Source organism: Orussus abietinus, unplaced genomic scaffold (genome assembly GCF_000612105.2).
Source record: "Orussus abietinus isolate OABI.00-Male unplaced genomic scaffold, Oabi_2.0 scaffold301, whole genome shotgun sequence".
Classification (NCBI taxonomy): Eukaryota; Metazoa; Arthropoda; class Insecta; order Hymenoptera; family Orussidae; genus Orussus; species Orussus abietinus.
Genome location: NW_019394450.1, coordinates 1 through 14,989, shown reverse-complemented (window position 1 = coordinate 14,989; position 14,989 = coordinate 1). Strand labels below are relative to the sequence as shown.

Below are 14,989 nucleotides of genomic sequence, written 5' to 3'. Positions count from 1 at the left end.
ACTTATTGAACTAGTTGTCTCCTTGTTGCCGTCTCATGATACAATTGTCTCCCCTGCTTAGACGGCCCCGGAAGGTATCACACTTGAGCGTAAATATTGAATATTCATGAATATATTATACCGACATTTGTGGATTTACAAGTCTACACTTTTATTTTGTAACACTTTTTATATAGATCGAAGGACATTTAAGACTCCGTGGAGCAATTGTCGCCTCGCTCTATTTCTTAGCTCAGTGTGTGACTATAAATCAGTATCGATAGACCCTATTGATCCATAGATTGCGATTTTCACGCCTTTTGCGTGTAAATTAATTGTTTAAAGTACTTATTCAGTGACAGGTGACAGTTTAGTATTTTTAATTCCTGGATTCATCTGGACCGTATGAGGGTGAGATAAATACAAGTGAGATTAAGTTTTAAGGGATGACGCGAAAATTTAACTTAATATTTTTACTCCTCTGGATAATTTCTATTGGGACAATATTTACTTCACAAACTCCATGAAAAAATATTGTGGGGCGATTCATAAAATGCATACATTCCATTAATCTTCAGTTTGTGTATTAACTTTATTTAATATGTTTTGTATAATCATTTTTTATATAACCACATATAAAAGCATCAAGTGCATTTTTTTTTCACACGATCAGTTGCGCTTTTCATTTTAATCATGTACCAAATTAGTTTTCATTAAAAGGAGTCTGTGATTTCTCGGAAAGTTAAGAATTAGATGTAAGTTATAAAGGACATCGATACGAAAGAATATACGGAAAAGAAACCGAGTTTAAATTTACCAAATCAATGGACACGTACTCGGATTTTCCTGGAAACATCAGTTTTTTTTTTTTATAAATTGTTTATAAGGAATTGATTGTCTCGTTTACGCCTTTCATGTAAATAAGATGGTTTATAACGTACCAAGGTTACATGGTTTATAACGTACTAAGGTTATATAAAACTATGATATATACATACCAAAAAGTCAAAATATTTATAAAAGTTTTCTCCAAACTGAGTGCACCAAATTATTTAAAACTTTTACACGTGATTATGGAGGCTCTAAGGAAGTACGCGTTGCCCGTGAAATTTCATTTTTCATAAAAAAAAATCCTTTTTTGGTTCTTGTCCGAGAAAAGTACACATTTTTTTTTTTAAAGAAATTGAAAAGAAACGAAAAAAGAAATTGCAGGAGCAGCGCGTTAATTCTTAGGGCCTCCATAATTACGTGTTAAAGCTTCAGATAATTCGGTGCACCCAGTTTGGAGAAAAGTTTTATCAATATTTTGACTTTTTGTTATGTATATGTCACACATTCATATCACCTTAACAGGAAGTAAATAGTCGCGGCTAAATAGACTGACATTATCCAAGGATCCTTACAATTGCGTAACTAAATAATTCGAAAATCCAACTGCGTAGCATGTATTTGCATAACTTCATGAATATATTCATGAGCTACAATTGCATATTACGCTCAGGATCACTGAAATGTATTTCCCAATGTTGGCATCTAAAGACACGTGCAACTGATAACAATGGAACGATTAACCGGATAAAGACACAAGCATGTAAACATGGCCAAAAGTTTATCGACAATCGCAATCGTATTGTATCTTGTAACATTCTAATACTCTATAACATTTAACACATGGAATATAGGAAATATATGTTGATACAAATACGTACATTTGGTATCTTATAAAGCATAAAAACATGCAAATATTTTGCGTAAGATTCAGAAAATAATTTCAATATTTTATGCCATCCACTTTGCATTTTAAACAATGTTTTATCTTATACAATGTCCGTGAAGAAAAATGGAGCTTGCCGTGGAAACTCATAATGGAATTAGTCATCCCGATAAGAAAACTGTCGGTACGCTTGTCTTCTACGTCAATGGAAGAGAGGTACTGAAAATGAATATATTGAAATGAAAATAACTAAGTATCTGCAATTTTTAATTGATTACTTTGTTGTTAGGTGGTTGACCACAAGGTAGATCCAGAATGGACATTACTTTACTATCTTCGCAACAAACGTATCCTTTTGAATTCAATCTAATTGCGAATAAGTCCAATCAGGAAGTCATACGAGTTTATTATCAAGCTAATGATGATATTCATTAGAAAGACAGACAGAAAATAAGAACTATACTGGTAGTTTAAAAAACACGAAGTCAAATGTTTTCCCACTATATAAGACAATTTAGATATGATTCTCTAAACTATTTCCTTACACTTCCGAATGATAAAAAATAGACAAATTCGCTTAAACCCTCCACTACAATAAGAGCCACCCTAAATGCCATAAATCCGTCATCAATTTCTAGATTTAAAAGAAATAAATCTCCATTGTGTTAAAAAAGAAAAAAAAAATAGTACCACAGTTTATTTCGAACTATTACCAATTTTGTCACCCTCAGAATTTAAATTACAAGTCGTTCATAACGACATAATCAATTTGCAACCTTCCACTGACATAAGAGCATCTTTCGTAGATCATAATGTAAGCACCGCTTATATCTTCCAAATGTAAAAACATTGAAAGACATAGGCCTAGAACATTTCGAATAAGACTAGTACAATGACGTTATAGTTAACTTTATGCAGAATTAACGATTATATAGTCAACTGATACATTATGTTCACTTAACGATCAAAATACAGTACACTTATGTGGTACAAAGCTCGGATGTGCAGAAGGTGGTTGCGGTGCGTGCACCATTATGGTCTCCAAGTGCGACCGAAAAACTGGAAAAATAAGGTACGGACAATTTAAAACGTACTTAAACCCGTCCGGCATGTATTAGACGCGTTCTGGGAACATACAGTCATTAAATATCATTTATAGTCACTTGGCAGTGAATGCATGTCTGATGCCGGTTTGCGCAATGCACGGACTCGCGGTAACAACGGTCGAAGGAATAGGAAGCACAAGAACAAAGCTTCATCCTGTTCAAGAAAGGATAGCAAAATCTCACGGGTCCCAATGTGGCTTTTGCACCCCCGGAATCGTAATGTCAATGTATGCACTGCTTCGGAGCATACCGAATCCTACGATGGAAAATTTGGAGGTCGCTTTTCAAGGTATTGCCTACCTAAGAAAATAATTTAATTTAAGGCTCCGATTTTTATTAGTGTTACCTCCTAGCGTGGCGCTAATTGCTCGCAATTGGTTTAGGAAATTTGTGCAGATGCACGGGATACCGGCCAATTATAGAAGGGTTCAAGACGTTCACCGAGGAATGGGAACAATCCCAAGTTTCATCCAGATTAGCCAGTGAAAACGGCTGTGGAAATGCAAAGACCTGTGGATTAGGCAACGCATGTTGCAAAAATGCTTACGGGTCGGAGAAAATGATATCATTGAGTTCTGAGATGTCTAAACGGTATAAGTGCATTCTGAAAATTCAGACTTTTCATCAATGTGGAATTTAGAATAAAGTTATGCCTGCATTCAACGCCGTTTATTATTATTTCTAGGAGAACAAATGGAGATATATTCAATGACGTAGAGGCGGCTGGATTGGGTAATAATTGTTGCAAAAAAGATTTTACATCGATTACTACATCGACAGGTCCTAACGAATCTAAACCGTACGGTTCATTTTGAAAATTGGTGTCTCCAACTAAACAAAATTGACACCAGGTCGCTATTTTTTGACTTTGGAATCTATTTCAGTGTACCGAGTGGAATAGTCTGCAATGATGTAAAAAATGGTGGATTAGCTGACGCTCGTTCTAAAAATGATTTTGCAGCAGAGAAACATACGAATTTACTGAATTCCAAGGAATCCAAACCGTAAAGTCCTGAAAATTAATTTTTCCTACTCAATATAATCCGGCTTTCGTTTATTGACAAATCCAAAGATTTCAAAATAAATAAAAGACATCGTCAACTTTGTGAAATGCATTTGGTACATTTTATAGGATTCGAAATGGACATACTCCTGAGGATTCCAAAACGAAACGTGGATCAAGCGAAATCATTAAAAAAGTGTTTACATCGGAACCAGATGAAGTGTTTAATCCAAATGAATTTCGCCCATACGATCCATCCCAAGAACCAATCTTTCCTCCAAAACTAAGTGTTAGCGAATTTCTTGTATTCTTAAATAATCGGATTTTGATAATTAACAAAGAACAAGAAATAATAAAGAAGTTGGATACAATTAACGTTGACACGAAGGATTTCACTTTCAGATTTCTTCTGAATTAGATGAGCAATATCTCGAATTTAAAGGAAAGAATGTCACTTGGTACAGACCTATCGACATGTACGACTTGCTTGTTCTTAAACATCGCTACAATGACGCGAAGATCATAGTTGGTAATACCGAAGTTGGTAAGTTAAAACAAAAAATGGAATCTCATAGCAATAAGTTTTGTACCCCTAAGACAAATGCCGTAATTGGTAATGTTTCCATGTTTCAGGAGTGGAGGTGAAGTTCAAACATTTCCAATACCCTGTATTGATACAACCAACGCAAGTAAAGGAATTGGGTGAAATTACCGAAACCTCGAATAAACTAATTGTGGGAGCTGGTGTTACTTTAGTGGAAATGGAGGAAGCGCTCAGAATCCAAATGAAAACGAAACCTCGTAAGGGCAATTATCATTAACCCTTAAGCGAAAATTGGGCAATTTTTACCGAATATCATGTCATAAATTTGCACTTTATGTATATAATCTGACACTTTACCAGATTCTTACGTAGGTCATTGCAATTAATAGTGGGAACGAAAAACAAAAATAAAGAAAAAAAAATCTTTTTTTTTGCTTTACATTTTCTTTATATATATTTATGATGTTGACGTTGGGTCGGAATTACTCAAGTTCCGTTTGTGGACTAAAATCAACCGAGAATTTTAATTATTATTTATAATCGTGTATTAAAGATGCAACGATTATGTGTTTCAGAATTTAGAACGAAGATCTTCGCAGAAATTGTAAACATGCTACACTGGTTTGCCGGAAAGCAAGTGCGAAATGTTGCGGTAATGCACATTCAAATATCTTATTATTTCTCTTGTATAAGTGCAACCGTTTTCCTTGGAGTGATTATACATTCTTTTTATCACAGGCTGTCGGTGGGAATATAATGACTGGGAGTCCCATATCAGATTTAAATCCTATTTTCATGGCAGCCGGTGTTACGTTAAATTTACTCAGTCTAACTAGAGGGAACCGATCAGTACCGATGGATCATACATTCTTCGTGGGTTATCGAAGAAACGTTGTCTTACCAGATGAAATATTAGTATCCATCGAAATTCCGTTCACCGTCGAGGTACAGGATGATTTAATGTACCCAGATAGAAATTCATGATCACATGATGTGGAAAATCGATTCACAATGAATTTGCATACCATTTGATACATGAAATGTCTGCAATATATGTACGCACATTGCACAATAAATTTGAAGAATAATTTTCTGGTAAATTTGTCACGCCACGGCTCAGATATGAGCTACAATTGTTTATCAGCAATGCGTGAGATAAATTTAGCTGTACATATGCGTACAATTATTGCGTATGTATATTATTTAATACGTACAACCATTGAGACATTGAATGTACATAACTTTGTTTCATACTTAAGTATTCTTGGTTCGACATTGCGTACTGCCGATATGAATTCCAAATGAGGATTCATAAGCAACACATTCATGACTCATTTCATGATGTTTTATGAAGCAAATTTTGCATCACTTTGTCTATCTGGGTGTGCTAATGAAAATACTGAATCAAAGATCGCCGGAACTTCTTATTTAATATCATATTTAATATAATACAGGGCCAATATTTCGTTGCATACAAGCAAGCTAAAAGGCGAGACGACGACATTGCGATTGTAAATTTAGCTTTGAACGTATTTCTCAAACCCAAAACCAATACTGTTCAAGATGTACACATGGCATTTGGTGGGATGGCTCCCGTTACCACTTTGGCAAGAAAAACTTGCCAGACCATTATTGGAAAGTGCGTAAAGAAAATATATTCCGAATGAATAATATCTAGTGCGCTTAAAAAATTGTTCAATCTTGCTTCTTTTATTTTATTTTTTTCAGAAAATGGGACTACAGTCTTTTGGAATTGGTGTACGACTCCTTATTAAAGGAACTTCCCCTGTCCGGTGATGCACCTGGAGGCATGGTTCTATATCGACGTTTGCTTACTCACAGGTAGAAAAGAAAACTACAAAAATAATTCACCGTAAAATCAAAGATGCATATCTGTACATCTGCAATTTTATCCATTTCCAGTCTATTCTTCAAAGGTTTCATTCGTATCACGAAACAACTATTGAACGACGTTCCTGGAATTATTTCTCTACCGAAGAAGTTAGAAACTGCAGGCGAAGGTTTCCATTACAAGCCTCCAAAAAGTTCGCAATACTTTCAAGTGGTACGCTTCTAATACCTTATGTCAATTAAGGACCGATGCAAAACAATGCTACATTGACCTACACTTAAGAACTAATTTTCATCTTAAGAACCTACATATTAAATACAATTTTACAATTCAACAAAATGTGCGTGGAACAGATCGAACGCTATCAATTCAAAATTACTTCGGAATAAACCGTAAGAATATTTTCATAAAATGATCCAAAGTAACTTGGTCAATTTTAACAGCGTTAGGTAAAATTGAGGATTGAATTTTTACAAAAGAAAAAAATATATATATCGAATGTTTCAATATTTTCAGGTTTCAAAGGATCAGGATCCTAAAGATTTGATCGGTAGAACAATGATTCATGCGAGCGCCTATAAGCAAGCCACCGGTGAAGCAGTATATTGCGACGACATACCGCACGTCGTCGGTGAATTATATCTAGCTTTAGTTTTATCCACGAGAGCACATGCCAAGATTGTAAAAGTCGATCCGTCGAAAGCATTGACTCTCGAAGGAGTTGTAGCATTTTTCGACGCGAAGGATGTCCCCAAGCATACGATTATGATCGGTCCCGAGGTCCACGACGAGCCTGTATTTTACTCAGATAAGGTGCCTCAATAGATGCCCTTTTTTTAAACAAAAGTAATGGTGTAACATCCAAATAAGTCATGTCTTTGAAAATAATACACTCCTAGGTCACCAGCCACGGGCAAAACATCGGAGCCATTGTAGCAGTGGACCAAGCTACCGCCCAAAAAGCGGCAAGAATGGTCCAGGTTGAATATGAAGATTTATCCCCTACTATCATTACCATAGAGGTGACACTATCTTCTCCTTCATTATCTTATAATAAATTATTTCGCAAAAAATAAGGGAAATAATCGAGTTCCAATCTGTTCAGGACGCCATTAAGGAGAACTCCTTCTTTGGATCTCCTCTGCGAATCTCCAAAGGAGATGCAGAAAAGGCATTTAAAGAATGCGATCATGTAATAGAAGGAGAAGCGCGAACAGGTGGACAGGAACATTTCTACTTGGAGACTCAAGCTTCCATCGCCATTCCGAAGGAGGAGGATGAAATGGAATTATTTTGCTCGGCCCAACATCCTACCGATTTTCAAAGGATGGTTGCACATGTCCTCGACGTGCCGTTCAATAGAATTAATATCCGCGTTAAACGATTAGGTGGAGCATTCGGAGGAAAAGAATCTCGTGGAATGTTGATTACGTTGCCAGTCGCGATAGCTGCTCATAGGTAATTGAATTTAACGTAGGATTAAATTGATATAGAATGTAATATCACGTAAAAACTGTTTTTTTTTTCGCACATTTTAGTGATTCGTGTGACAAAAGAAATTAATCTATTACCTTTGATTTAATGACCGAATAATCTAATTTAACACAAAATCATCAAATCATCTTAATGCACTTAAAGTAGTAACAAATTCAGCAACACCTTTGCAAAACTATATTCGTACTCAAATGATCCTCTGAAACTAAACCTATTATTACAATGTGTAATTAATGTTCTGAACATGTCTTGTGTCCTTGAAAAATTATCATTACAGATTGCGTCAACCAGTGCGGTGCATGTTGGACAGAAACGAAGACATGATGATCTCCGGCAACAGGCATCCATTTCTATGCAAATATAAAGTAGGCTTCAACAATGACGGCCGTATTCAAGTTGTTGAGATGTACATTTACAACAATGCAGGATATTCCCGGGATCTTTCGCGATCGGTGCGTAACTAAACATCTTCAACCAACAATAGACTTCACCAGAAAACCATTTTAACGGAATATAACAAACAACGTATTGTGCGCAGGTGATGGAACGTGCAATACTTCATTTTGAGAACTCATACAAAGTACCCGTGTGCAACATTTACGGTTACGTCTGCAAAACTAATTTACCATCAAACACCGGATTCCGAGGTTTTGGCGCACCACAAGCAATGTTTGCTGCTGAAAACATCATCCACGATATTGCTGATTACCTCAACATGGACGTAATCAAGGTACCGTACAATTCATTCAATTCCAATCCCAATTACAACGCGTATTTATCGTAAAACAAATTTTCTTTCAGTTAGCCGAATTAAATTTGTACCAAGAGGGCGATATTACCTATTACAATCAAAAGCTCGAGTATTGTACTCTGGGTCGTTGTTGGAAAGAATGTCTTCTTTCCTCTAATTACGAAGAAAGAGCGGCCAACATTCGCCGCTTCAATAAGTAGGTGTACAACAAAAGGTTTAAGGCAATACCCACTAAACACGGTTACGCAACAATAATACAACCGTTACATAACATTTGAAACATGTAATGCAACGTACATATAATATATAACTAAGATTTGTATTACTATTCTCTCCGCAGCTACATAACACTGTTATAAAATGAATAATGTAACGTATACATAACATATCGGTAACGTGATAAATGTTATGTTAATATTATATGACTGCAATGTTAACGAGTTTGTAACAATGTTACTGAACGGTAATAATTTGACGTTATATGATATTAATGTATCTTTTGAATAACATTATATATCGTGTTACTCCAGTGTTATGTAGCTGTAACATAGTGTGCTTGGTGGGTACCGAGAGTACATGTTATTTATATGAAATTTACTATGAACTGACAGTGTCATGATGTTTTCAGGGAGCATAAATACAGAAAAAGAGGCATTGCTGTTACGCCAACAAAATTTGGTATTTCGTTCACCGCAGCATTCTTAAATCAAGCTGGAGCACTCGTTCACGTGTACACTGATGGTTCTGTGTTAATTAGCCACGGGGGTACCGAAATGGGACAAGGCCTACATACAAAGATGATTCAAGTAATCCCATAATAATTAAATAGCCCGATATTAATGATACGCCGCGGTAGAAATTCGAAAAAAAAATCCAACTTTGTTTTTATTAGTTTAAAGACACGTACACATTTGAACGCGTACGAGACAAGGCGAGGCGGAACGAGCATACAAATGTTGACGAACAATTGGGGTGCGGAAAATTTCTCGGGTTGATTCGGCATATCATCCTAGGTAGGACAATTCACATCTACAAAAATGCCTCGATCGTTGCCTCGGATGATTTCATGAGCAACTAAAAATCTAGGTACACATCAGAACACGAACCCGTAAGAGGCATTCGTTCTGCCTCTCCTAGCCTCGTACTCCTCATTATACCACCCCACCAGCCTATTATAACAAATTATCAGCATTTTAATTATATTAATAAAATAGATTAATTTGTCGTAATCTAAGGTCGCAAGCAGGGTCTTGAAAGTGGATCCAAAGAAGATCCATATTTGCGAAACGGCAACCGACAAAGTCCCAAATACATCAGCAACAGCTGCGAGTGTTGGGTCTGACATGAACGGCATGGCTATTATGGTAATCCTACAAACTCTGAACGCCGATTTTTTTGAACATATCAATTAATCGAACAATTTCACTCTTAAAATCGAATAAACACTCGATGTGTTCTTTTCTGTATTACCAGAACGCGTGTACCACGATTATGGCTCGCCTGAAGAACATCATCGATAGCAACCCTACCGGAACTTGGGAAGAATGGATCTCGAAAGCATATTTCGAAAGAATTAGTCTTTCCGCTACTGGATACTTCCGAACTCCAAATATAGGATATTCATTGGAGAGTAACTCGGGGAATCCGTTCAGTTACTTCACGTTTGGAGTGGCGTGTACGGAGGTGGAGATCGATTGCCTAACTGGAGATCATGAGGTAAAATCGAAACGTATTTCAATTATAATACGTTATTAAATGAGAGCAGTCACCAACGACAGTTGATTGCGTGGGATTAATTAATATACGAGGGAAGATGAAATGTCCGAGCCGTTAGATTGTTAAGAAAAAAAATTAACTGCTTGTTAACTCGAAGTCACCGCTATCGAGAACTCTGAAGTTCCAATATTTGCGCTGCTATGACAAAATTTTGAAATTCGGACCTCTTGAGATACAATTTTTTAATTGATGGGCTTGTATAGAAATTCCAGGAGATTTCTTGGCAAATACAATTGACATTTCTGAAATCTACGAGCCCAAATTAGGGGAAACATCTTTTACAGTGTTCTGATATTTGTCCATTAAATGTTAGAAATCTCGTGATTAATGTTTCGTTACATTCGCACAAACGAACATACAGCAATGCTGTAGTAAAGTACGCTAATAAATACGCAAAATTGTATAAACGCTTAATGTCAACTGTGCATTTATGTTTATACTGTATGTAATTCATCATACAGGTCTTGAGAACGGACATTGTCATGGATTTGGGAGAAAGTCTGAATCCTGCCCTAGACATTGGACAAGTAGAGGGAGGCTTCATTCAAGGATACGGACTTTTTACTCTGGAAGAATTAATATACTCGCCAACTGGGATTCTTTATAGCCGTGGCCCTGGGACATATAAATTGCCTGGTTTCGCGGACATACCTCGGGAATTTAATGTCTCACTTTTGAAAGGAGCTCCTAATCCAAGAGCTGTCTATTCATCAAAGGTACGAATCCTCTAAACAATAAAGTTCTACGATGTTTCCTAGATTACACAGTATCTATATACGATAAAAGAAGTATGACATAAATGGAACTATTCAATTCTAGGCTGTCGGTGAACCGCCACTCTTTTTAGCTTCCTCTGCTTTCTTTGCCATAAAACAAGCCATTAAAGCTGCTCGCGAGGAAATGAATATTGCGAAAAACTTTAGATTAGATGCACCAGCAACAGCAGCTCGTATTCGTATGGCATGTGTTGATGATTTGACCCTAAAGGTAATGTCGACGATAAGCCGTAATATAAAATTTAGATTTGCACTAAAGTTTTAAAATACTAATAACTGTTTTATGAATTTTCAGATTGGCGAAGGAGATGGAAAGAAACCGTGGAATGTTGTGCCGTAATTTTGGGATAGGCAATCTTGAGCATATTATGTGCAAAACAATGCAAATATTTCGATATTTATACATTTAAGAATTTATTACTGGTTTGGTTGTTTTGTAAGCTGTCTTGTGTACGTCTAATCTCTCGCATAGAATAATTATGAGTTGCACTTATTATGTGACAAACACGTGTTCAACTCTTAATTGCACAAGTTGTGTTCTTTAGCTAGTTTCAACAACCACGTATTTTCAACGTTCACTATGTAGTACAGCAATGCATGTAATTAGATAATGGAAATGCTACATTTTCTTATATCCTATTATTATTATTATTATTATTATATGAATTTATTCTAAGATATGCCGAATGTACAGCCATAGTTATTCTCATTTTAATACCGTAATGCAAAAAATGTCTTGCATTTGAAATAGCTAATTCAGATTCCTTATGCAGTTATGTATGTTTGATATAAGAAAATGTGGTATTTCCAATGCATTATCTAATCACATGCATTGCTATACTACATATTCAACGTTGAAGATATATAGTTGTTGAAACTAGCTAAAAAACACAACTTGTGCAATTGAGAGTTGAACACGTGTTTCTCACATAATAAGTGCAACTCGTAATTGTTCTATGCGAGAGATTAGACATGCACACATTTTAACGCGACTTAGAATTTATTCTAAGATATGTAGAATGTACAGCCATAGTTATTCTCGTTTTAATACCTTAACCAGTTAACTGTGTCGACCTACTTGAAACGTGTGTTTTCATGACGAGTATACTCGTCAAACACAGCTAACTGGTTAATCCAAAAAAAAGTCTTGCATTTGAAATAGGTAATTCAGATTTCTTACGCAGTTCTTTATGTTTGACATAAGAAGATTTAGTATTTCCAGTGCATAATTTCCCTACATATCTTAGAATTTATTCTAAGAAATAGTATAACATGTATTATCTAAAGTACATATATTGGATAATAAATTCGTATGTACAGGCTTTCTTGTATCCTTAAAATTGGAAATGTAACAGAAACGCCATCGCTTCTACTCAATTTCTCAGTTTATCGTTAAACATTGCTTATACCAGACTTCTCTACAGTTTCCAAGAGATTTTGCAAGTTAGTTTCGAAAAGTTCACATCGAATAGGCATCTCTAAAGAATAAAACGGATTTTTTAAAGCATAATCAGCATAAAGTTCATAAACCCTCTTGGATAGTATCTCCATCCCTGGCTGTGATGGTTCCGCTACTATCATGAACTTAACACCAGTTAATGTCTGATAACAATATAAACGAAATGTGTCTGCTTCCAATACTTCGATTCCTGAACATCGAGGTTCGGGACTCAATTGACTAGCAATAGCAAATAAGGGATAGAACATAGAAGCAAGAAAGATTTTCTCATTGGTGGTCATTTTTGCCCTACTGAACTTTAAATTCACTGGAAAGTTTTCTGGTCGCTCCAACATCTCCAAAACATCCCTACCATCGTCAAGCTCCCGTCCAGTTACCGAGCTACCGTTGACCGCTGTTAATGCATGACCCACTGAAAAAAAAGGAAGCTACTAATAACAATGAATACCTGAACCACCTGAACTATGGAAAGCAGTGATTAATCCTACCAAAAACTCTTCAGGGATATTAAGGTATAACTTTTATATGCACCACAGAAAAGACAGACTACGAAAAAAGAACTTTTTAAAATTAACCTTATTTACATATAATAGAAAAAAAAAGTTATAATGCTTCGAGAAACTGTGCAGTGAAGTTTAAAAAAACACACTTGTATGTAACAAATTTTAAACTGGTTCCTTAATCTAGTCCTAAATAAAATGTCTCACTCTCCGTGTAATGTAACACATCGTAATTGAGTATTTAATATCTCAAACAGCTATTTAACCTTTAGAGCTCTGTTGGCTCCGCTACGGGGATATTCATCATAATGTCACGAAACTAGCGGAGCACTAAAGGTTAATATAAACATTGATAACAAATATATATTGAAAATATAAATCAGGTACCAAATAGCATATGTGAATGTATTGACACATTGATTGCCTACCACACACCGGATGCTTTGGGACTAGTCTTACCTTCTCCAATTGATCAATTGATGGTTACATGGCAAATAACGCATTGAATATTGCATATATGGTAATATGATTCTAGCATATCGAAGACCAAAATAAAATCTATTACATTCATCGTTTAAAAGAGGTCATTCTGTGATTTAATATAACTTTCTTGTAATAAACAATAAATAAGATGTAGAATCATTCTTACCATTAATACCATCCTTTTGTCCAAATGCTACGACAATTTTTTTGTTCTCGTAAGTTAATTTGATGTCCAAAGGATATGTGAACTGTTTTTCATGCTCCACTTTTGGAACATTATGATCGTGATTAAAGATCAAACCTCCAGATTTTGACACTATATAAACGCCGTATATAACCATCTTCTGTCAATCGTCAGTTGATCGGACTCTTTCAAGAGGTTAGGTCATCGCTCAGTACAATATTCCGACAAATGTAACGATTCCTTGGTGTTAAATAATCAGACTACCATTTCAGTAACGCATAATACCTCTATACTTTAGCGTTTTTCGCGAAAGAAGACTTTATACATTCATTCAAACTAAAAATTTAAACTGAGTTTCACTGAGTTTATCCATAGATAAGTTAGACCACAGGAAGTTATACAACCATTCTCTCAAAACTATGAATCTATGCTTACAGAGCCATCGACGGCAACCTCACTACAAGGATTAATTTCTAACGTAGATTTTAAACGTAAATATTATGTCAGGAAATAATGCAATTCAAGCAATAACCGTACCTCATTATGTTAGTTTCTTTACGGTATGTAAACATTAAACAAAGAACGTATTTCTTCTAACTTATTAATCTTACGGTGATTGTAATAACCAGGGATGAGTTGAGGGATTACTCACGAACTGCATCGAGTGATCGCCTTCTATGCTGCCTCCGGTAGAGAATGTGGGCGGCTCACGCATTTGCCACCTGATACCCGCCAGTGGCGGCCCAACTCAGGGATCCTACTCATCTCTGCTCCTAACTCATCTCAGAATTGGACCGCCACTGAGGGGTATCAGGTAGCAAGTGTGCAATCGCGCGATCCTGCCCGTCAGCACTCTCCCAACTCATCTCTGTGATAGCAAAAAATCCTTTAATATGTCTTAATACCTTTTACCACCAAATCCAGCAAACCCTGCGGCGATGAACTTGAAAATGATGAATGAAGAAAAAATGGATCTTGTCAAGCGGTCCACCTAAACCTGTAAAGGGGCACAAAAGGACACGCAAAATAGAACAATCAAAAGCACCCAGGAAGTCTGGAATTAGACAGCGAATAAGTCACTAAAAGTGAAGAATATGAATGGTACATGGATGTCGCTAAATTTACTGAATTGGTATTAATCATATCAAAGAGTATGCAAAAATCCATTTATATACAGACTGGACAAAATACAGACAAAATGATTGTTCGCCGTCTCTTCCCTGTCAATCCTGACAAAATGACGTACAAAACAATAGGAGGGACAACGTGGCCTAGAAATAGATGGCTGTCCGTTCGAAAGAACGGAAGGCCATCATAGTTGCCCTCTTCTTAAGGGGCCGCTTCGGCATATAGCCTCTTCGACTCTTG

At 36.1% G+C, this 14,989-nt stretch overlaps 2 protein-coding genes across 3 annotated transcripts; one reads left to right on the top strand and one right to left on the bottom strand.

Annotated features, from left to right (window-relative positions):
* Positions 1–26: 26 nt before the first annotated feature.
* On the top strand, positions 27–11,419 carry LOC105702745 (xanthine dehydrogenase). Of its 2 annotated transcripts, none has more exons than XM_012430559.2 (28): positions 27–405; positions 1,816–1,909; positions 1,983–2,040; positions 2,669–2,765; positions 2,853–3,088; positions 3,183–3,390; positions 3,485–3,598; positions 3,684–3,803; positions 3,932–4,091; positions 4,205–4,346; positions 4,436–4,603; positions 4,922–4,998; positions 5,085–5,291; positions 5,801–5,985; positions 6,075–6,188; positions 6,270–6,411; positions 6,715–7,011; positions 7,098–7,220; positions 7,304–7,656; positions 7,970–8,144; positions 8,231–8,422; positions 8,494–8,639; positions 9,072–9,249; positions 9,679–9,807; positions 9,917–10,159; positions 10,681–10,935; positions 11,039–11,206; positions 11,291–11,419. In XM_012430559.2, exons 2-28 carry the CDS (start codon positions 1,820–1,822, stop codon positions 11,333–11,335), a joined length of 4,422 nt encoding a protein of 1,473 aa, XP_012285982.1. In that variant the 5' UTR covers positions 27–405; positions 1,816–1,819; the 3' UTR covers positions 11,336–11,419. The 2 variants fall into 2 exon arrangements, with proteins under 2 accessions (XP_012285982.1, XP_012285981.1); XM_012430558.1 differs by having other exon boundaries at positions 28–390.
* Positions 11,385–14,042, bottom strand: LOC105702749 (trafficking protein particle complex subunit 4). Its single transcript, XM_012430566.2, has 2 exons — positions 13,604–14,042; positions 11,385–12,866 (listed from the first exon to the last, which is right to left on the bottom strand). Exons 1-2 carry the CDS (start codon positions 13,776–13,778, stop codon positions 12,388–12,390), a joined length of 654 nt encoding a protein of 217 aa, XP_012285989.1. The 5' UTR covers positions 13,779–14,042; the 3' UTR covers positions 11,385–12,387.
* Between the last annotated feature and the right edge of the window lie 947 nt (positions 14,043–14,989).